Source organism: Papaver somniferum, chromosome 1 (genome assembly GCF_003573695.1).
Source record: "Papaver somniferum cultivar HN1 chromosome 1, ASM357369v1, whole genome shotgun sequence".
In the NCBI taxonomy this organism is placed as follows: domain Eukaryota; kingdom Viridiplantae; phylum Streptophyta; class Magnoliopsida; order Ranunculales; family Papaveraceae; genus Papaver; species Papaver somniferum.
Genome location: NC_039358.1, coordinates 231,116,146 through 231,138,151, shown reverse-complemented (window position 1 = coordinate 231,138,151; position 22,006 = coordinate 231,116,146). Strand labels below are relative to the sequence as shown.

Sequence of the window (22,006 nt, the reverse complement as noted above, 5' to 3'; positions counted from 1 at the left end):
AATCAAATTAAAGAACAAATAATTCAATTTAATAACACATAATGGGCTGTGTGTAACGTGATAAGTTGGTTACCAAACGATTTCCTGCATGGCTGCTTGCATACATTAACATGTAAGCAAGACATTTAAAATTTATAACTGTGGGAAGAGCAGCTTTCGAATGGTGTACCAATTGTTTGAGTCCCTGATATCACCAGCCCATTTTCCCCATGGGCGCTGATCCTTCCTGTCATGAAGTCACACAGAATAAGAGCTTCATTTTAAAACAAATAATTGGTACATTGTGATAAGAAACTAATAGAGATATACGTATAAAGAGTCAAGAACCATGTCAGCCAAATTGACAGGAAGAAAAAAAAATAAAGAACACCATAAGAATGTGCAGTAAGTCAACTATTTGAAAAGCTTTTCATTGCTCATGAAGGCAAAACAGTTTTGATCTATGGAAAAAACATAATAAGTTGAAGATCATATATGCAATCTCTTAACAAAAAATCTAACAAACAATGAATAACCAAAAAGATTTTTGTTTGAAAAAAGAAGATTTTATCGTTAATTAGACATTTGCATAATTAATAACTTTTGCATCATTAATTAGACACTCAAAGATAAGAAGGAAAGAACGAAGTATGAGTCCGATAGAATTTTCGAACTCAAAAGAGGTTAAATTTAAAAATGTACATAATGCTTCTTACACCTAGTGATTATAGGTGAAAGGCCCAGATGAAAATCAAGCATCATAATGATTATTTTAATAAAACAAAGCAGAAGAACTTCAAAAATGAATTCGGTGAGAAGACAGGACACCAACCTCAGCAGTCATAACCACTTCCAAGAATTTCGCATCTCAAAAGGCCCTCCTTCATTAACATCATCTCATGTTAATCTGTTAGTACATATTCCCATTTCCCACTTTTCTTTCTCCTGAATAAGAAACTCAAAACACTAAACCAAATGATGGAGACAACTATTGATGATTTAAGAATTTGATGAAACAATTTATGTGCATCTGCAAGAGTGATTATTTCCCACCCATTTGAACTAATTCCAAATTACTCGATATATAGCACGACTTACAAAAAAATTAAAAATCACAGGACCGAAAAAGAAGCTCTATACCTCGTGAGTCTTGGGAGGAGATTTTTTAGAGTACAGTTGGACTACTTTGAATGCTTTAACCGGTGCTTAACCACATATAAAAGTGCCAACCATGGTATCGTTACACTTATATTATCCAAACGTTGATTTTTTAGATATTGTAGAGCATCGCAAAAACTTTAGTTGATTAGTTTACTTCCACAAAACGCCTCTCTTCTTACTGAATTCCATAAATCGCCTGCAATTATCCAAACTTGAGGAAACCTATCCGAAAATTTATTATGCTCTTCCTATTCTAAAGGAAGTGAAAGATGGTTTCTCTAACAGCAAATTTCATACTGAATATAGTGTTTCTTTGTAAATCCGTCTGAATCCTCATTAAATCATCACCGAATGAGATTGTTGTTTCCTCCATGATTTAAACCCATAGAAAACCTAAATCAACAGACATAACGACTTAACGTGAAATTAGTATAAAGACAACGTGATTTCCACTTACCCAAGTATGGATTTTCCTGAATCTGTGAACCAAAATTGTATAACCATTGAATTGTAATCAACAAAAACATTTTGTTGACAATAAAAAGAGATCAACAGAATTCAGCACCATGCTTCAAAAAAAAAAAAGCAAAAAAAAAAAAAAGAATTCAGCACTCAGCACTGCAAGATGTTTGAAATCCTCAAAAAAAAAAAAAGAAAAAAGTGAGTGCTAGTAAAGATCAGAGGGAAAAATTCAAATTGGGAGAAGAGATCGAACAGAGATATTGTATGAATGTGATCAAACTGGTCAGGCGCGCGTTCGGCCAACATTATTTATTCAACTGAAGAATCGTGTCTGCAAAGCCTAAAAGGCGTGTACGGGAAAATTATTCTGGAAAGCAGTTGCTAGGTAACGTCTTTTCATTCAAGAGACGTATCTTCTCGTACTGTTAGGGTTATGTTTTCCTCAATTCAATCAATCATAATAAGGTTTGTACACAATGACTGCCCTTTCACGATTTGGTGCCTTTTCGTGAACAACATCTGAATTCGTTAATTAACGAAAATCGTATCTTTCCGGCAAAGCAACCAATCTTTTGGTTTTGTCCACGTGGCTTACTTATATTGGAGAAAATATCAGGGTTGTTATGGTTCCGCCACATCAGCATAATCATTCTCCTTTATATTAAGAAGAATTGATAAGGATAATAACTTGTCTCTTTCTCTCTCTTGAAGAACTAGTCTCACCGCCATGGCGCTGTCATTAGCACTAGGAAGAAGATCAAATCTCAAGTGCTTCTCAGTGGTTTCGAGTACGCTCAACTGGAGGATCGGGGGATTAGGATTAGGAAGAAGAGGATACAACACTAGTCTCCCAGAAGTAGTTCCATTTAAGGAAGAATTCGAGATTGGTTCTTACCGTGTTAGTTTTGAAACAAGCTGCCCTCCTGATGATCAGCAATCTGGTGATGTTGTATTGACGTCACAATACATTGGAAAAGAGGAGGACCCATCATCGTTGTTTCGATTGAAAGAAAATAATCTTTTATCTACCAAAGTCTTCTCAACTGTTTCTGCCTCTCCTCTTCTTCCTGATGTCATCCCGCGCTCTTCGCCCCGCATAAAGGTACTGTTTTTACACTAAATTGACACTCTAGTGTTGCACTAAGGTCGTAACTTTATTACTGTGTTAAATATCACAAAACCTCCTAACCATCTCAATTGACATAGGGTATGTGTTTCTGTGTCATTTGGTACTGTTTTCCGGTCAATTCAGTTCATCTTCCGTTTATCACAATTCAAATTCATCACTGCCGTTTATCAAATTTTGTTTTCCCATAAGTCCCAATTCAGATTTATCTTCTTTTATTTATCACAATATGTTTCCCCTCAAGTCCCAATTCACATTCATCTTCTTCCATATTTCACAATTTGTTTCCCCTTAAGTCCCTGTTCAAATTAATCATCTTTAAGTCCCAATTCAGTAAATTGTTTGCTTTCTTCTATTCACCACATCTTAGAGTTTTTAAAGCTCTTAATTTTATTTTCTCCCAATTTCCACTTCAGTAGTCTAAGAGCTTGTTGGGTTCAGATTTTCTTAACTCAAAACTGCTTTCCTTAGAACAATGTCAATTACACTCGTGGTCATTCTGTAGTGTGTCAAGTCAGGCTTGCAATTGCAGTGGCGTCCCTAAACTCCCATTGACCAGAAACAGTTAATGTGGAAACCATGCTAGAAAATTTTCTTACTTTTTTCTGGTTATCTTCTAGTTAAGACCATGCCTCCGAAGTTTAAATCAGAAATACATTTAGTATTCTGTTTATCACATTGTGTAGGCTGCGTTGGAGGTGTATTTTGTAGTGCTCAATTCCCAATTCACTAATTGTTGCTTTCTTTTTATTTATTACAACTCAGTTACTTTTTTTAAGATCTTAAATTTTGTTCCCCGGATTTTCCAGTTCATTGATCTAAAGTTTTTTACATGGCTAATGCATGACATTATTAATTGTTCTCAAGCTATATCTTTGCATTTTATAGGTTGATTACCAAGGAAACCAGTTTCCTACTAATGACGGTGTCAGTCAGTCTTTCATGCCGAGGGAGAGTGCTCGTATTATTCGGACACCTATTCGTCCTCTTTTTCCAGCACACTTTTACCATGATGTGGAGGTGCCTATTATTCAGCAGAAGACTTCTCCCAATTTTTTCCTTCTATACATAAATATAGTTTCTCTGACTATTAATTATGTATATAGGTTATGGCAAGAGTTCTATGTTGCGACGGAGAACAAAATGCAGATGTAATGGCTGCCAATGCTACATCTGCAGCTCTTATGCTATCTGACATTCCTTGGGGTGGCCCAATTGGGGTTGTGCGTATAGCAAGGGTATGGGGAGAATTTGTTATTAATCCATCAAGGAATGAGGTATTTGAATGAATCACTAGTAATGAACTTTTTTAAGACCTTTTTTTGATTGTCAACGGTCAACCACATTTGGTGCTTTAATTTGTGGGGGTCGCAAGTTTCTATAACATATGTATCTAAAGAGAAATTTACATGTTTCTTCAGTTATTCCTTGGTGATTGTATTTTGAATTCTGTTGTACTGTTTACAATTCATCAGCTTTACTTTGGTGACCTCGACTTGGTTTATGCCTGCAATGGAGATCATCAAACTCTAATGGCAGACGCTCAAGCTCGTGAGGTTACGGAGAAAGATCTAAAACAGGCGCTACAGCTAGCACATCAACAGGTGAGTCATAAGACTAGTTAGGCTCCTCATTGTTTTTATTTCTAATTGATGACTTTTCTGAAATGATGATTTAGGCTGTAAAATATCTTGACCCTCAAACTGCATTGGTTAAAAAAGCTGGGAAGCATAAGAAGGATTACACATTAACAATGCTCAAGGAGAGTACCATTCAGAAAATCATGAGCTTGGTGGAAGCACCATTCGAAGCTTTCTTTCCTGATTCTGAAAATGAAAAGGTACATCATTTTTATTCTATTTCTGTCCTTCTACCCACCATAATCTGAAATGTTCTTCTCAAAGCTAATTGGTCAATAGTTTTGTCGTCGTGGAAATATGGCAATCTAGTTGAAAGTGAAACTTTGAGAATCGAAAAAGCAGTTTGGTTTCACCTGCATCGATGGGGATAAGGCAACTAGCATATAAGGAGGGTGCACACTGCTGCTTTGCTTTCATAGCCTCCGTAATCCCGAGAGAATCATCTTTAAAGCTGTGTAATAACAATACGTGTACCAGTTAGACGTCAGGTATAAAAACGTGTCACACGACGACCAAAAACATAAGGATTCCAAAAAGTGATCATAAATTTATGCTATCAGGTTTTTGGTGCATCCAAACTGCTTCGTCTATTAAACCATGCTTCACCAGAACAATGCATAACCACCATAGTATGTGCTACTTGGCTACATATGGTTGCAGGTGGAAGGTCTAGGGCTTCTCCATGCTGCATTCTTTTTTCTTTTCTGGTATTCTACAAGACTTGAGTGGTAACAACAGGGAAACTAAGTTATAATGATGTTAGCTCCAACAGTTTCATCTGTTCCTTATGAATTTTTCATTCATCGAACATCATTCTGTATTGCTGGTTTGTTGATGTTCCCTCCAATAGGAATTTTGTATGCATGCAATTCCACATCGTTGTGTTTATGGTATTCTTTCTGTTTGTTAGAAAACATACTGCATTGAGTGATGTATATTTTTATTTCTCTGTTTAGTTCTCTTCATATTAATATGCTTTCTGTATCTTTGTTATTCAGACTCAGATCAAGGGGGACAAAGTTTTGGGCAAAATTACAAGAGATGCAAAAAGAGTGTTGGGGGTGGGGAAACACGATGAAGAGGTGAAGGTTCTTCCAAATATCAACATACGAAAGAAAATGGTAATTCGTGTCACCTTAACATTAACACTGTAATAGTCGCGAACTTTCAGCTTGTCCAGAAAGTAAACACAATTTCTCTACAACATGTTCTGTTCATTTTGGGAATCCTAATTGGCCACCTATTGTGTTGCGAGCTAGATAAAGAGATCATCCTCACACAACAAAAATCAAGTCTCTTTACTTCATCGAAAGCTCTCTATGTTCTTTTCCGTGTGTCAGGAGATGATCTCCTCAGTCACACCTAATTCAGCAACTTGGATCATATTCATGGGAACATATATTGTGGGAACATCAAGGGTAGTTGCGAAGCTTTCTTGCATTAACTCTCCTATTTCTATGCTTTCCTGTCTCTTTCATTGACAGGATGTAGCTTCTGCGTCAGTAATCTGAGTGGTCCCTGCTGTTATTCAGGACCTCCAGTCTCTTTTTTGCTATTTTGTTACTGGCACTGCTGAGGCTGTGCTGCTACCAAGGCTGCCGAAGTGATAGTATTTTCACTTTTGACGCCTCACACCCAAACACGGCTTTCTGCTAGGGTTCGTTTGGAGCCGGAAGAATGGAGAAATATGAAGTAGGATATGGCTGCCAAGGAGAACTGTCAGTGATTCTAGCATAAGTAGACCAAATAAAACCCTAAATCTGACTTTCAGATTTCTATTTAAAGTTAAGGCCACCTCCTTCACATGATCCAATTTTTTTTTTTGGTTGGTAAAGATTTTGATTAGTGGACTTAGTTTCTTTGGACTAATATTGGTGACTGGGGCTAATGGGCCAAATATTGTATGTTCGCAAGGTTTGTACAACGTTTGCTTGGGGTATACCCATAATAACTTAGAAGCAACAGGCGTTATGTACAATAGAATGGGGTAGAAACTAATTCTCGTCTGATCAGTATCATGTATCTCTGCAGTGTTATATATTCTTGGTATTGTTTGTGTTTGTTAGATAACATTATACACACATATTCAATTTCCCCTTATTTCTCTGCATCTCTGGATGCTGATTTTGGATCTTGCATATTCAGATTGGGGGTGAGGAATCTCTGGTCAAACTTACAGAAGATGTAAAAAGAATACTGGAAGTGGAAGAGCACAATGATGAAGAGAAAAAAAAAGCTAAGATGGTTGACATGCTAAAAAAAAAGGTAAGGCGCGCCTCGCCATAAGTTTATTATGAACAAGTACTTTTGAGTATTTCAGTTGATCCATGAGTTACTGTTCTCTTACTTGTACTGCGCAAGTTGCAAATTTTGAGCTTGACCAAAGAGTGATTTCGTTGTTTCTACAATCATTTTGGCTCATCTTTTATATAGAACTGTTTTTCTATATGCATAATGTGCATAGCCAGAAGGCTAAAGTGATCATCCTCACATTATTCAATTAAGTTTAAAAGGAACCTGTCTTGTGATGTAAGTCGCATGTCTATGCTTTCTTGTCTCTTTGCTGTAGTTGAAAAATGTAGTTTACCGTTTTTCTATATGCATAATGTGCATAGCCAGAAGGCTAAAGTGATCATCCTCACATTATTCAATTAAGTTTAAAAGGAACCTGTCTTGTGATGTAAGTCGCATGTCTATGCTTTCTTGTCTCTTTGTTGTAGTTGAAAAATGTAGTTTTTGTACCACTCACGTTATTTAATCAAGTTTAATTAATTCAAAGGAACCTGTTTTGCAGTATAAGTCCCATGTCGATGCTTAGTCCCATGTCGATGCTTTCTTGTCTCTTTGCTGTGGTAGAAAAATTTAGTTTTTTTACCAATAACCTCAACTTTCCTCTTAATTGATTTGTTAGGTTATGCCAATGCCTTACATAATGTCGCTTAGGGGACATGGTAACTTCCCTTTTTGATCGCTGTATGCTTTTGACCTTTGGCCTCACTTATATTAATTGCTGTGTGGATCATGATTAATGGTCTTACTTAGACTTACATTTTCTATTTCCTGTCAGCTTGTTCAGTTGTAGCATTAGACCAGGATTTAAATCCCCATGGAAACAAGTTACTGGTATAGAGTGTTCTGATACAGCATCAGAAGTTACTTTTTGACTGCGTATTGCATATCATTGTTTGAAACTACATGTAGACTCCTCAAAATACGTTCTTGTTGAAGTCCTTGTTACTGCGAATTGCATGTTATTGTTTGAAAATGTATAATTATAGCTATTCACGGTGGCTTGTGAGACGAGTTTCGACCCAAGTGACGGATATCATCACCCAGCGACTTCACCAATACTATCATCTACAACAAAATCGAAATTGTATAATGGTTATGTTCGTCAGTGAAACCCTCTTCATACGTGTGTGTTTGTTGTTCTTAAAAGCATTTATGATGGTTTGTTGAATTAAAGTTCTGTTTCAACTGTATAATATGGCAAGTCTCTCTTTTGTGTCCTGTTACTAGGCTTTCCACAGGTGGATTAGTGAGAAGGATCTTAGAGTTGATGGGAGGCGTCTTGACAATGTTAGGCGGTTAAAATGTGAATATTCTAAAGTCTCAGAACTGGAGGGATCATCACAATTTGCTTGTGGGCTGACTCAGGTGGCTTGATTTCTTTTTAATCTCTTGTTTCCTTATGGTATTGACATTTCTTCTAATTTGATGGTGTTGCGAATCACAGGTTACATGCACAGTGACACAAAGAAGACCAACAAAGGATGAAGCTAAAAATATGGGTGGAAATCATCCCCTTCTCCGTTTCCCTAGATTTTTGTACAATAGTCCACCCTTCAGAGTTGATGGAAACTGGAAATTAGGTGATTGCAATAGTTATGATGCACGGGACGGTAAGCTTCGATTCAGCCTGCTGATTTTAAATAATGAAACACATCTATGCCAACACATGTCACCTATTAGATACTAGATACTTCTTGAATTGTATCCGTCGGCTGTTTTCTTGGGTATTTCACCTTCAGCTTCAACCTTCAGAAGGCATAACTCATGGCTTTAGTCCGCATTTTTAAGCATATAAATTCTAATTGTGATGCTAAATTTTTATCATTCTTATATGAAAACATAGAATAGGGTCATGATGTTCCAAGTTCTGTTCCCCTTGTATGGAGAGATTTGGACATCATTCTTCTTTTTGTAGGAATGAATCCTTGGTAAACACCACGGTGCACACCATTCTTCATTAACATGAAATATTGGACTTGGTAACATTTAATTTCTTGGGAAGTTAGGCTAATAAACTACTATTTTGTCACTTCATTTTTTTGCTAACTATTCCGCACCACATCTCTTTGAAATTCAAGATGACTGTCCTTGATCTCAATATAAAAAATAAAGTAGCCTTGACTTTTTTTTATTTTTTTGAAATAGTCCTCTTAGCCATGTCATTACCTTGTCAAGCCTGTTTGTTCTATTTTTCTTTTCTCGAGGGGTTGGTTGAAAATGTTTTTTTTTTCTTTTTATGTTGGTGATTGACATTGCATGCCTTAGATTTTGGGTTTTTAGAGATGGTGGATCATTTTTAAGCCTTAATTCTTCTTGTCCGTCTGGCTAATATTATTTCTTTGCATCTCTTTGTTTGTGTTTATATTGTTAATTAGGAAAAATCAGTTATATTATTTGGTTGCGTCTTATTGTCCGTAAATATTGTTAATTAGATGAACTCGGTTACGTTGATCCAAAATACCTTGTCATACTTTTAACCTTATCTTCTGATCTATGTAGGCGATTTTGTGGAGAAAGCTTTGGTTGTGCTGCTACCTGTAGAATATAACTTTCCATATGTTGTTTGTGTCGACTCAGAAGCTATACATTCTGATGGTTCAGTCTCTACAGCCACTATTTGTGGGGGTAAATTCTTGTTCTTCAAGACGGTATTTACTGCGTTTATGTTTTAACACTTACCTTGATTCCTGAATGTTACTTTTATCAAGAGTGTTATCTATGCAATGGTTCCATAGACGTTTTTAATTAGAACTTCGTATTTTGAGATATAAGGTGTCTCATTGCCGGGCATATCTGTTTTTTTGAAGGATCTGAATACTCTCTGTGTGGCCTTTTGTTCTAACAGATTGTCTGATGTTCTTTGTAGGGAGTGTTGCTTTAATGGCTTCTGGTGTCCCTCTAAAGAAACATGTGGCTGGTGTTTCAGTGGGCACCGTCAGTGAAGTTTATCCCACTGATGGAAAGATGAACAATTACCGAATACTGACAGATCTATCAGTAAGCTCTCCTCTGGTTTTGTTTGTCTTGTTTCCTTGTTAATTATAGTCATTAGAGTTGATCAATCAGATGCATTGAACTTAAAAAGTGAGATCTCAAATGGGTTTGTTAAAGAAATTCAGTTTTAATATATATTCGACTCTTTAAAGTGGCAAACAATTTTTTTTATATTTTTTTTACTTGGATCTGCATAGAGTTTAGAGGAGCATCTAGTGGACATGAACTTCAAAGTTGCAGGCTCGCGAGATGGAATTACAGCAATTCGATTGGATTTAAATGTAGCTGGTGTTCCTTTAGGTATCATCTGTGGCTGCTTAGGACCTGCATTAAAAGGTTGCCTTGAAGTCCTTGATACGATGGACCAAAAGATCAGTAATCCTATTTATTGTACTTCAGATGATTGGGGTTGGAGTGACGCGACAGTAGGTTGGGTTACTCTCGCTTATTGTTTTTTCTTTTTTTCTTTTTTGACTATTTGAGGAATAATATGGATGTTTATGTTGCCACTGTTTTATGTTGTGTAGTTGCATATAGGCTTCCCACTAAGTCTATTGAACGCTTGACTGTATCTAATGGTGCATGGCAGAGGGATTTCGAACGGAAAACAGGTAATCTTTACCACGTGTATAGAACTGTAAGCACTAACAATATATGAAACTTACCTTTTAACAGCGCTTATCATGATTTTCTGGGTGAAGTATTCTTGTTTGCAAAGAATTCTGGTTGATATCATTTCCTTTAGCACGATTAATAAGCAAGTCCACCTGAAGAGGAATGACTAATGACGAGTAGATACCAACCAAACAATTTAAAGACCTAGTATATTGGTTGTAAATTAACATTGACTGTTCCGACCTCAGAGAAAAAATAATTTGAAGCATTTAGGCCTTGAGTTTTTGATGTTTCGTTTGTAATTTAGGAACAAGGATTTCGTTGACGAAAAATGGAGCGGTTACAATAGCTGCAAAGAATGAAACAAGTCATTTGCTAGCTAGGCAAAAGGTAAGTTATTATTTTTACTGAACCTGGTTACCTGACGTTATGTAGGATCCGTTTCTATAGGTGTTCAATTTGCAATACTTTTTAATCAAATTTTTAGACGATATAGTTTTTTCCTCTCTTAATTGAGAGTTGACCTGTTCTTTGTTACTCCTGCATCACTATGTCAGTATATTCCCATGCTGTGTTTACCTTTAAAGCCTATGATGTATGTGTGCTTTAGATGCTTACGCAAAACGTGCTTTCTGATTTCTCTTCGGGTGTGAATTCTCTTGATATATTTGTTTCTCTTAGGTTGAAAATATTATTGCGCATGAGGTTGAATTTGGAAGGCTACATGAAGACGAGGCAACCCTAATGAAGAGCTACGTGGAAATATCAGCTGAGCAGGTATTTGATACAAATGTGGTGCTGGTTCTTATTCTTATGCTTTCTATTTTACTCTTGCCTGATCCTGTCAGTATGGTAGAAGCTGATGACTACAGCCTATTCTTCAAATATTTCAGGTTGAAAGAGCATATATGTAGGTTTAGCGTCAACAATTGTCTTTAAGCGGTTTCAGTTGCAAAACATTGGCTCCACCGACGCGTAGATTTGGATTTGCCAGTTAATTCCTTGGGGTTCTCTGTAAAGATGGCCAAGAATTATGTGAATCCAATTTATCAGAAATATCTGATTTCTTATCTAGGTGGACATCGACATAAAACTAGTTCAACTTGAATGCATCATGTAGAACTCCGTGAAGATGAAGAGAGTTTTACTTCATCCAGATTTCTTTCATTAGTATAAAAACAAGGAAACTAACGACCGATTACATAAACATCCTTACTGTGTATGTTGTAAAAGTAAACTTAATTGTAGGCCAGTCATGTCCAATCCAAAGTCGTGCATGCACCATACATAAAAGTCTCTTGAAGGCTGGTGATAATCCAGGATCATCGAACGTGCTTATTAAATTGTCAGTAGATTGTTGTGATGGCCAAGGTGCTTTCACATTTAGTGTTGGCCAAATGGGCTAGCCAAAAGATACCCAAATGAACCGTCATATTGCTCAGTAGTACACGCCCTGTGATAATTGTCAGATTAAGTTGCTAATTTACCGACTTAGCGACTTGTACGGTAGGTACCTCTCGCTAAAATAATACAATAGAAACTCTATATATTAATGTTGGGACCACCAAAAAGTAATAATTAAATGAGATATTAATAACCGATTAATTAATAATTATTAATTTGTGTATATTAATGTTGGGACCACCAAAAAGTAATAATTAAATGAGATATTAATAACCGATTAATTAATAATTGTTAATTTGTGTATAACGCGCGCGTTACAGTCCCACGGCTGTCAATATCTATGTGAGAAAGGTCCAATAAAACAAAGGATATTTAATAACCTCAAAATACCCGAATTATGTAAAATGTCCCTTGTTTTTTTCAGCCCAAAATTGACAGAACAAGTTTCTCTACTCATTTCATCAATTCCATCGTTATCTTCTTGTAGTACTCTTTCCTATTCTCTGAAACATAAGAAAAAATCAGATCCTTTTTCATCCGTAGCGAAAATCAACCTCCGATTTTCGATTTTCCCTTTTTCTCTTCTTCTATGCTTACTTGTGGAACCAATTTTGACCTAAATCGTCTCAATTTTCTTAATGTAAATCCTCAAAATGGTGAAGAAGCAAACTCAACAGGAGAAAAAGAGTGATGAAAGTTAAAGAAAACAGTGAAAAAACTCAAGGTAAGCATTGTACCAACTCTGTGGTGATGGTTAATTTTTTTGGTCTTTTTCTTTGATGAATAAATATGAGCCTAGCTAATAATTAGGCTGACCGACCGGAGGATCCTAAGGGCCCGTAGGGAGGAAGTCCCTTTTATGACCATTTTTTTGTCAAATGGACCCTAACGCAATTGCAAAACGCACAAAATTGAATTGATGTCAGCCGTTCAGATTTTTGTTACTTTTTCATTGGACGGAAATATCCCTCACTATGCAAATGAAAAAGACCACTATATCCCGTCTCACCAAGTCGTTCGACCTTATATTCGACACCACCGTAACGAGCTCCATACACAATTACTCACAGTCACCATTTACTATTTATCATCACCGACATCGACACCACCACCTTCGTTACTGCTACCACCGCCACACAACAGCATCACCATCACCACAATACCACCTCCACCTCACCTCGCCAAAACGCCACTTATACAGTTATACACAACACCTACCACCACCATAATTGTCACAACCTCCGCCACAACCAGAACCACCATGGCACCAACAGTGCCGCCTGTACCACCAGCACGACAAAACCACTTCCGCCAACATCATTACCAGCAGTACTACATCACAGTAACATTGCAAACTTTTTCAGTTCCCTTTTCTCCAACAAACCACCGCCAGGGACGGAAGTGGGGGTGGCTTACTAGGCTGTAGCCCCCTCAAAATCAGCAAAACCATTTTGGTCCATAGTAATTGTTCCAAAGAAAAAAAATAGCCCAGGTAAAAAACAGGATAGCCCAGTACCGTGTAAAAGAAAGAGCAGACTCAACGTAATCAGGAAGAATATCTAACGGCTTGTATCTGTAGTTGAATTGTATAGTTAATGATATACTAGATTTTGTGTCCGTGCTACGCCCGGGCGGAACCGAAAACCCATCTACTTTTTTTTAGCCATATTTTTGGTTTGGTGTGATGTGACTTCGCCTCCCCCGTTCGTGCATTTTTGTTTGGTGTTGAGGGGCTTCGCCACGCCCCTTTGTTTAAGATTTTTGATTAGGTGTGGCTCGGCTTCGTCTCGTCCCATCCCAATGCATGCTTAGGATTTTTGATTTGGTGTGGTTCTGATTCGCTTTGTCCAGTCCCTTGCCCCGTCCCCCTTGACCCGTCCCAATGCATGCTTGGCTCGGCTGCGCCTCGTCCCATCCCAATGCGTGTTTGGCTCGGCTTCGGCTCGCCCCGTTCCGACGCACTGCTTAGAATTTTTGTTTTGGTAAGTCGCACGTTACATGCTTAGGATTTTTGATTTGGTGTAGCTCGGCTACGCCTCGCCCCCCGTCACTTAGGATTTTTAATCTGGTGTAGCGCGACTTAAAAAATGAATAAAAGCTTGGTATTCCCTTTAATGTCAGGATTTTCTTAGGGAATCACTGACAACCGCGGAATAACGTATCTTGAGATATTATGATGAATAATAAGTAAACCAAGCACAAGCAACTATGAAAATACGAGAAGGATAAATCAACTCACAAGACACAAGATTTATAGTGGTTCGACCAATACAAACAACTTGTATATATTGTCTACGTCCACTTTGAGCCGCACCAACTCAAATCCACTATGAAGAGAACGATTAAAACGTCGTGTGAATCCTAGAAAACCCTTGGTTACACCGCAACAATTACCCGCGACGATAATCTTGCCTCTTGTTCCTCACCAATATGCTCTCACAACGAAACCCTACCTTTAGCCCTAAAAGTTATACAAGAATTCTCTCACCGATCTCTTAATCGTTTTCTAGCTACACGACTTCAATTCTAAAAGGCCTAATTACCTATTTATATAGGTTACAAACTTGGCCACCAAGAATCCTAGCCGATGTAGGAAACCCCTTCTCTAAATAACCACGGCTAACTTTAGGAAATAATAATTAGTCTTCAATAACTAACAATCTCCTACTTTGAAGACTCATTTATTGTCTTTTATTCTTCTTTTCTTCAACTTTGGATTGACGGTGCTAAAAAATATTCCTTGTTAGTGTGTCTCCCTTCCCATATCCTCATTCTGAGAGACCAACTAAAGCCTTGCAGAGCTTTAGCTTGTATGATGTAACTCCCTTGGTAAACATATCCGCCGGATTCTTCGAACCAAGAATCTTCTCGAGCTCCAACTCTCTTTCTTCTAAGAGATCCCGAATGAAATGATGACGAATATCTATATGCTTCGTCCTAGCATGATAGGATGAGTTCTTGGTTAAATGTATAGCGCTTTGACTGTCGCTAAACATAATACTATGTCGTTGTTCCTTGCCCAACTCAGCTAACAAACCTCGTAACCAAATCATCTCCTTGCTCGCTTCTGTTACTACTACGTACTCCGCTTCCGTAATAGAAAATGTCACCAACTTCTGTAAACGTGAGTTCCAATTCACTGCAGCTGACCCCATAGTATAAACATAACCGGTCGTACTTCGCCTTTTTTCTGCATCACCTGCGAAGTCTGCATCCAAATAATCCCTCAAGATAGAACCACCTCTTCCATAACACAATGGTACGTTTGTGTTACCTCTCAAATACCTGAGAATCCACTTCACAACTTCCCAATGTTGTTTTCCTGGGTTGCTTGCATATCTACTCACTACTCCCACTGCATGTGAAATATCCGGTCTCGTGCACACCATAACATACATTAGACTCCCAATCGCCGAAGAATATGGTACGTTAGAAATGTACTCCTTTTCTTCATTTGTCTTTGCACACTGCATACTTGAAAGACGAATTTGACTTCCAAGTGGAGAACTAACTGGTTTAGAATTCTCCATATTGAACCTTTTCAACACTCGTTCAATATATTCAGCCTGACTAAGCATAAGTACACCCTTACCTCTGTCTCTTATGATTCTCATAACAAGAATCTGCTTTGCTTCACCAAGATCTTTCATAGCAAACTCACTTGCTAATTGTTCTTCAAATTCTCAACTTCTTGTAGAAATGTTCCGGCAATCAACAAATCATCCACATACAGTAATAGTATGATGTAGTCAGAACCATACCTTTTGAAGTAACAACAATGATCTGCATTACACCGTGAGTAACCACCTCTATGCATGAAGTTATCAAACTTCTTGTACCACTTCCTCGGGGCTTGTTTTAAATCATACAAACTCTTCTTTATCTTGCACACCATCTCTTCCTTGCCTTTTACTATGAATCCTTATGGCTGCTTCATGTAAATTTCTTCATCTAGGCCACAATGAAGAAAAGTTGTCTTTACATCCAACTGTTCAAGGTAGAGATCTTCAGAAGCCACTATACTTAACACTACTCGTATAGTAATCATCTTCACAACTGGAGAAAATATATCGTTGTAATCAACACCAGGTTTTTGCTGGAAACCTTTCACAACCAACCTCGCCTTGTAGAGAATATCTCCATTTTCTTCAGACTTCATCCGATAAACCCACTTGTTATGCAACGCCTTCTTACCTCTTGGTAATTTTACTAACACCCAAGTGCCATTCTCCTCAAGTGAATTCATCTCATCTTCCATAGCAAGTTGCCACTTGCCTGAATCATCAGCCGCTAGTGCTTCTTTAATATCTTCAGGTTCACCTCCATCTGTAAGTAATAGATAATTCAGAGCATACCTTGGGTTTGGTTTTGGAGTTCTTGATGATCTCCGTACTTATTTTGGAACTATAGGAGTAACTCCCACTGTAGCAGAAGTCTCTTCACCTTGTACTTCTCTGCCATCAGCAACACCGTGCCCTTCTTGTACCACACTTTTTCCAGAAACATCATCAATATCGATATACAACTCCTTATCGACGTTGCTTGACCCGACATCTTCAACTTTTGTTTTATTCCTGTGCTTGTACGACTCATTCTCATTAAAAGTGACGTCTCTACTTCAAATAACTTTGTGACCCTCGTAGTCCCAAAGTTTATACCCAAAAGCGTCATTTCCGTAACCCAGAAATATACACTTCTTTTCTTGAGCACCTATCTTAGACCTCTCACTGGGACTAAGATGAACATAACCAACACAACCAAAAAATTTCAAATATGAAAGATTTACCTTTTTGCCGGTCCAAACCTCCTCTGGTATCTTCATATCTAATGGACTACTGGGTGTCCTATTGATTAGATAAGCAGCCGTCTCTGTTGCATGTGCCCAGGAGGTCTCGGGAAAACTAGACTGCAACCTCATGCACCTAGCACGTGCATTCAACGTCCAATCCATACGTTCTGCTACTCCATTCTCCTGTGGCGTCCTTGGAACTATCCTTTCCAAACGAATTCCATTTGTAGCACATAAGTGTAAGAATTCTGTTTTGTCATACGCACCACCGTTGTCTGACCTTATACACTTCAACTTCGTACCAGTTTCTGTTTCAACCAAATCTTTCCACTTCTTAAACACTTCATACACCTCGAACTTATTCTTCATGAAGTAAAGCCACACCTTCCTTGAGTGATCATCAATAAAGGTGACATAATATTGGAACCCGATGTGAGATGCAAAATCAATTGGTCCCCATACATCCGTATGAACAAAATCAAGTTTTGCACTTCTCAAGTCTCTTCCTCCTCTGTTGAAACTAACCCGTTTTTGCTTTACAAGAACACAGTCTTCACAAAAAATCATATCAACAGACTTCACCTTAGGTAGATATCCTCCCGAACATAGAATCTTCATGTTCTTCTCACTCATGTGCCCTAATCTTTTATGCCATAAGTTCGTGTCTTCACCACTACTAGCCACTGCTAAAGTAGTTCCATATGAAGTACGATATAGAGTAACGACTCTAACTCCACGAGCTAATACCATAGCCCCTTTATTCACTTTCCAATTGTGTTTCTTAAGCACAACTTCACAGTCATCATCACAAACTTGGCCCACAGACACCAAGTTCTTCTTAAAATTTGGAACGTGTCGTACATCCTTCAATTTCCATGTCGAACCGTTGACTTTCAAGATCACATCACCCAAACCAATGACGTCTCATGCTTCACCGTCACCTAAGAATACTTGGCCGTAGTATCCTTCTTTATAAGAGATCATAATACTCTTATCACCCGTTGCATGGAAAGAAGCTCCTGAGTCTATAATCCAAGACTCATCTTGCTTGTCCTCATAGAGTAGTAGAAAACCTTCCATAATCACCTTCTTGTTATCAACAAGGACCTTCAACGGTTCCGCAGCTGAAACTACGTTGACCTCTTCTTGATTACCTTTGTTTCCACCATTATTAGCACCTTTGTTTTCCGGACAATCGCGATTGAAGTGTCCTACTTTCTTACATGCCCAACACTCAACAACGCCTCTAGGCCTGGATTGAGATGTCCTCCTAGACTTTCCTCTAGACTTCCATCTGGATTTGTTTTTGTTGTTCCTATTTGAACTTCTGCCTCTATCTTCTTCTTGCATACTTAAGGCCGAGCTTGAAGTACTAGAACCATAACCTTGTTCTATTCTTCTCTCTTCTTCAGCAATTAACCTTTGTTACACATCATCAAGCTTCAACTTATCGCTCCCTGCGGAATTGCTAATGGTTGTCCTTGCAGCCTCCCAACTCTTTGGTAATGACGACAACAACCGTAAAGCTTGAACTTCATCATCAAAAGTAATACTAACTTTTGAAAGTTGAGAAATAATCGATTTAAACTTCCCAAGATATGCTGAAATCGCTTCGCCTTCTTGCATCTTCAGATTAAATAATTATTCACACAACATAATCTTCCCCGAGGCTGATGACTTTTGATACAACTTTTCAAGTTTATCCATAAGATCCATCGTACTAGTTTCCTCTTGTACGTTATTGTAGACTCCCTCCGTTAGACATCTACGGATCAAACCTACACACTTGCGATCAATAGTTGTCCATTCATCGTCTTTGAGTGCTCCCTTTTTTCGCAATCCACCCAATCGATCAGCAAGGTCTTTCTCATATAGATAGTCTTCCATCTGAGACTTCCAAAACACAAAGTTCTTCCCATTAAAAACTTTAACCCTAGCTACCGTAACTCCCACTCCAATCGTACTACGATAAACCCTAAATCTCTAACCCGAGCTCTGATACCAGTTGTCAGGATTTTCTTAGGGAATCACTGACAACCGAGGAATAAAGGATCTTGAGATATTATGATGAATAATAAGTAAACCAAGCACAAGCAACTATGAAAATACGAGAAAGATAAATCAACTCACAAGACACAAGATTTATAGTGGTTCGACCAATACATACAACTTGTATATATTATCTACATCCACTTTGAGCCGCACCAACTCAAATCCACTGTGTAGAAAACGATTAAGAGATCTCTCACCACGAAACCCTATCTTTAACCCTAAAATCTATACAAGAAATCTCTCACCGATCTCTTAATCGTTATCTTCATAGTGGATTTGAGTTGGCGCGGCTCAAAGTGGACGTAGACAATATATACAAGTTGTATGTATTGGTCGAACCACTATAAATCTTGTGTCTTCTGAGTTGATTTATTTTTCTCGTATTTTCATAGTTGCTTGTGCTTGGTTTACTTATTATTCATCATAATATCTCAAAATCTGTTATTCCGCGGTTGTCAGTGATTCCCTAAGAAAATCCTGACATTTAAGTCCCTAGATGATTTGTTGATATAAAATGTGCATTCACGTAATTTACATCATCCTTTAATAAAGTGGTATGACTTATGTTTCTTTTACGTTCTCATAATAATATTATCGGATGATCATTAGCTTGCTTTGTTTGATCTTTTCTGCAATTCTAATTTACACCTAAATCCAACGAAATCACCAAGTTTGAGCCCATTAATCAATCCAAGGGACATCCTGGTTCATTACACGCATTTGAAAATTCTCTAGTAACAACGTCATTGTTAGACGACGGAAATATTCCAGATGAAACAATCATATACCTTTTGAACGATACTGTAATGTAAAAGTATACTTGATATCCTACTCCAGTAGATGGCGTTGGCCGCTAGATATACTTGTCTCGACTAAGATACTCTCAGTTTATTACAATCATGTCTCAAAGATTTTGATCAATCTCCCCACAAATTTGTTTACATAACGACTCAAAATGTCACATCTGAAAACCCAAAACATTTTTCGTCTCACCAAGACTATCCAACACATTATGTACCTCAAACAGCTCCATGACCAAGAGTTCCAATAATCCAGACATGCATGTTCCGTCACGGCTAATTAGTATAGAACAAAAAAAAGTAATCCAACACCTTTAAAACTCCGGAATCATCCAAACCGGACACTCCTGGTATCACTTTGCTGTTTGCATTAATCCCATTGGGCAATTTACTGGACCTTTGAATGGACGCCCTTACATCTCCAAAGAAATCAACTTCAAATATTTCTCGTGTCAAACTGTCACCATCTAACATAGAGTTAAACGTCGAGCTTGACTCTGCAGACCTCCGCACATCTTCTTGGATTCCCGGTAGCGTGCTTGGTGCTTCCTTCCTCATTCCTTTACTTATAAAAGACAACTCTTCAGGTCTAGTACACCTGAGCATTTCAAAAAAAATTCATAAAGTCCATGTCAATAAAGATTCCAGTTTATAAGCTTCGTCAGACATGTTTATATAAATCAAAAGAGTACCACATATGCATAATGTATGATGAAGAAAGTTCCCACACATGACCATGCATACATCAGGTATTCTTATGTCAACACCTTATACAAATATCAAAATTACCATGAATACAAAACCACACCATTATTTGTAAATAAACCACTATCCCAAAAAAGTGTTTCAATTGCTAAATTAACTTCAGAATACAATACACACTGACTGGAACATATGATGAATGATAATGACACTCAATTTCCGAACATTGATATCACTCAGCACTCTTTCAAACAAACAAAAAGAAAGAAAACTCTCACTCAACATGAACCAACTCATCTCGTCATTCACAGAGCTGCTAAGGGTCTAGTGGGGACAGTAGTCCCCACTGGATTTCGTGATTTTAGTTAAATAGGTTTGGTAGTTGGCTAGTTTTAGTACATAAGGGAACAATTTTATGGGGAAATAACCGAAAATCGGTAAAATAAAAGATAAGTTTGTATTATTCTCTTAACTGCCAATAACTTTTTTCTGTAGTACATAAAGAAGAAGATGAAATTGGTAAAAAGCTCCATATATTACGTAGCAAATTCAAGTATCATATCTACTTCAAAGAGAGAAAAGAAAGAAGGGTGAACGATATTGTTATACCGTGTAGGCATGTAGTTTCTCCAAATTCATGTATTTACAGATCAAAATGCAAAACATGTTAGAATTTAACAAGTATTTCGACGAGTTCACAACACAAAATATAGTTAAGGAAACGCGAAAAAAAACAATTGCTCGGGGCCTTCGGCCTCCTAGCCGGACTTAGACCATGACTGTGAATCTATAAATTTGTCCCCCCTAACCAAAAGTTCTAGCTCCGTCCCTGCATCTCGAGCTTCTTACCAAGTTGATACAGACAATGATTGCTAAACTCCCTGCGCGTTAAATATTCACCTACAACTCCTCATTTTTAGCACCATGACTTCAAAACAGGACAAAAAAAAATTAGTGAGTGAAACTGTCCATGAAAGAAAACAATGACATGAACTACTCAAAAAAGGAAAAAAAATTACTACGGGATTTTTTATTGATCAAGTAAACTAAGAACAAATGAATTTGATAATGCAAGAAACGAAACATTTTGCGAACCTCATATTTTCAGAAAGTTTTGACAACTCATCTTCCATCACCCGGGAAAGACAGGTTAAATGCAGGGATTGTGGTAGAGAAACGACTACACTCTTAGTCTAGCTGCGGGTAAATTAGTCTGGAGAAAAAAAACAAACAGCGGGTGAATAACTAAATTCATATATGAGAGGATTAAAGATCGGAGAAAAGAGAGTAACTCACAATTAACAGATAACTGAAAGAGAAAATCTGAACATACAACTTCAATTCAATAAGAAATTAAGCATTCTCTAAATATTCAAATAACGACAAACCTCAGGAGATATTTTGCAGGCCTCTTCTCCTCCTTTACATCTATCTGCCAGCACATCACGGAATATAAGACAGCCATTGTAGTGAGGTGAGGCGTAACATGTGCTCCCGTGAAGGCAAATACTTAAGATTTGTACACGAAATTATGTCCAAACCCCTAAGAGAATCCACTAAAGACAGTCGGAAACAAACTAATCAGGTCACCACGAATCTACCCAAAATTCGCGATTTTGCAAGAATCAAGGTATATCATTATGTTCTAAAGTTTCAAAAGAAATGAGAGAGATTTAAAAAAAAGAAGAACTCGATGCAAGAAGCCTGTTCGGTGATAGTGCTAAATCAAAAAAGCTTGCCTTACCAAATTCTTGTACGAGACAAAATCAGCAGACATGTACGAACATGGGTCAAAGTGATTTATTTGAAAGTGTTGTTAACAAAATGTTTCAGAAGCACAGTAGAGATGATGTGGATCAAAAGATCACGAGATGCTTATATGCAAATGCAATTCCCATGAATGTTCTTCGGTCTCCATCTTGGGAAGAAATGGTATCCGCCATTAATAATGCACCAAAAGGGTACAAGTCTCCTTCTTATGAAAAGGCTA

At 37.6% G+C, this 22,006-nt stretch overlaps 1 protein-coding gene across 1 annotated transcript; it reads left to right on the top strand.

The window, feature by feature from the left end:
* The first annotated feature begins 2,321 nt into the window (after positions 1-2,321).
* Positions 2,322-11,469, top strand: LOC113338405 (polyribonucleotide nucleotidyltransferase 2, mitochondrial-like). Its single transcript, XM_026583845.1, has 16 exons — positions 2,322-2,704; positions 3,617-3,748; positions 3,835-4,005; positions 4,204-4,332; positions 4,407-4,568; positions 5,367-5,489; positions 6,514-6,633; positions 7,888-8,025; positions 8,105-8,270; positions 9,160-9,285; positions 9,527-9,657; positions 9,852-10,083; positions 10,182-10,265; positions 10,577-10,659; positions 10,951-11,046; positions 11,163-11,469. The coding sequence occupies exons 1-16, from the start codon at positions 2,330-2,332 to the stop codon at positions 11,181-11,183; spliced, it is 2,289 nt and encodes a 762-aa protein (XP_026439630.1). The 5' UTR covers positions 2,322-2,329; the 3' UTR covers positions 11,184-11,469.
* The last annotated feature ends 10,537 nt before the right edge of the window (positions 11,470-22,006 follow it).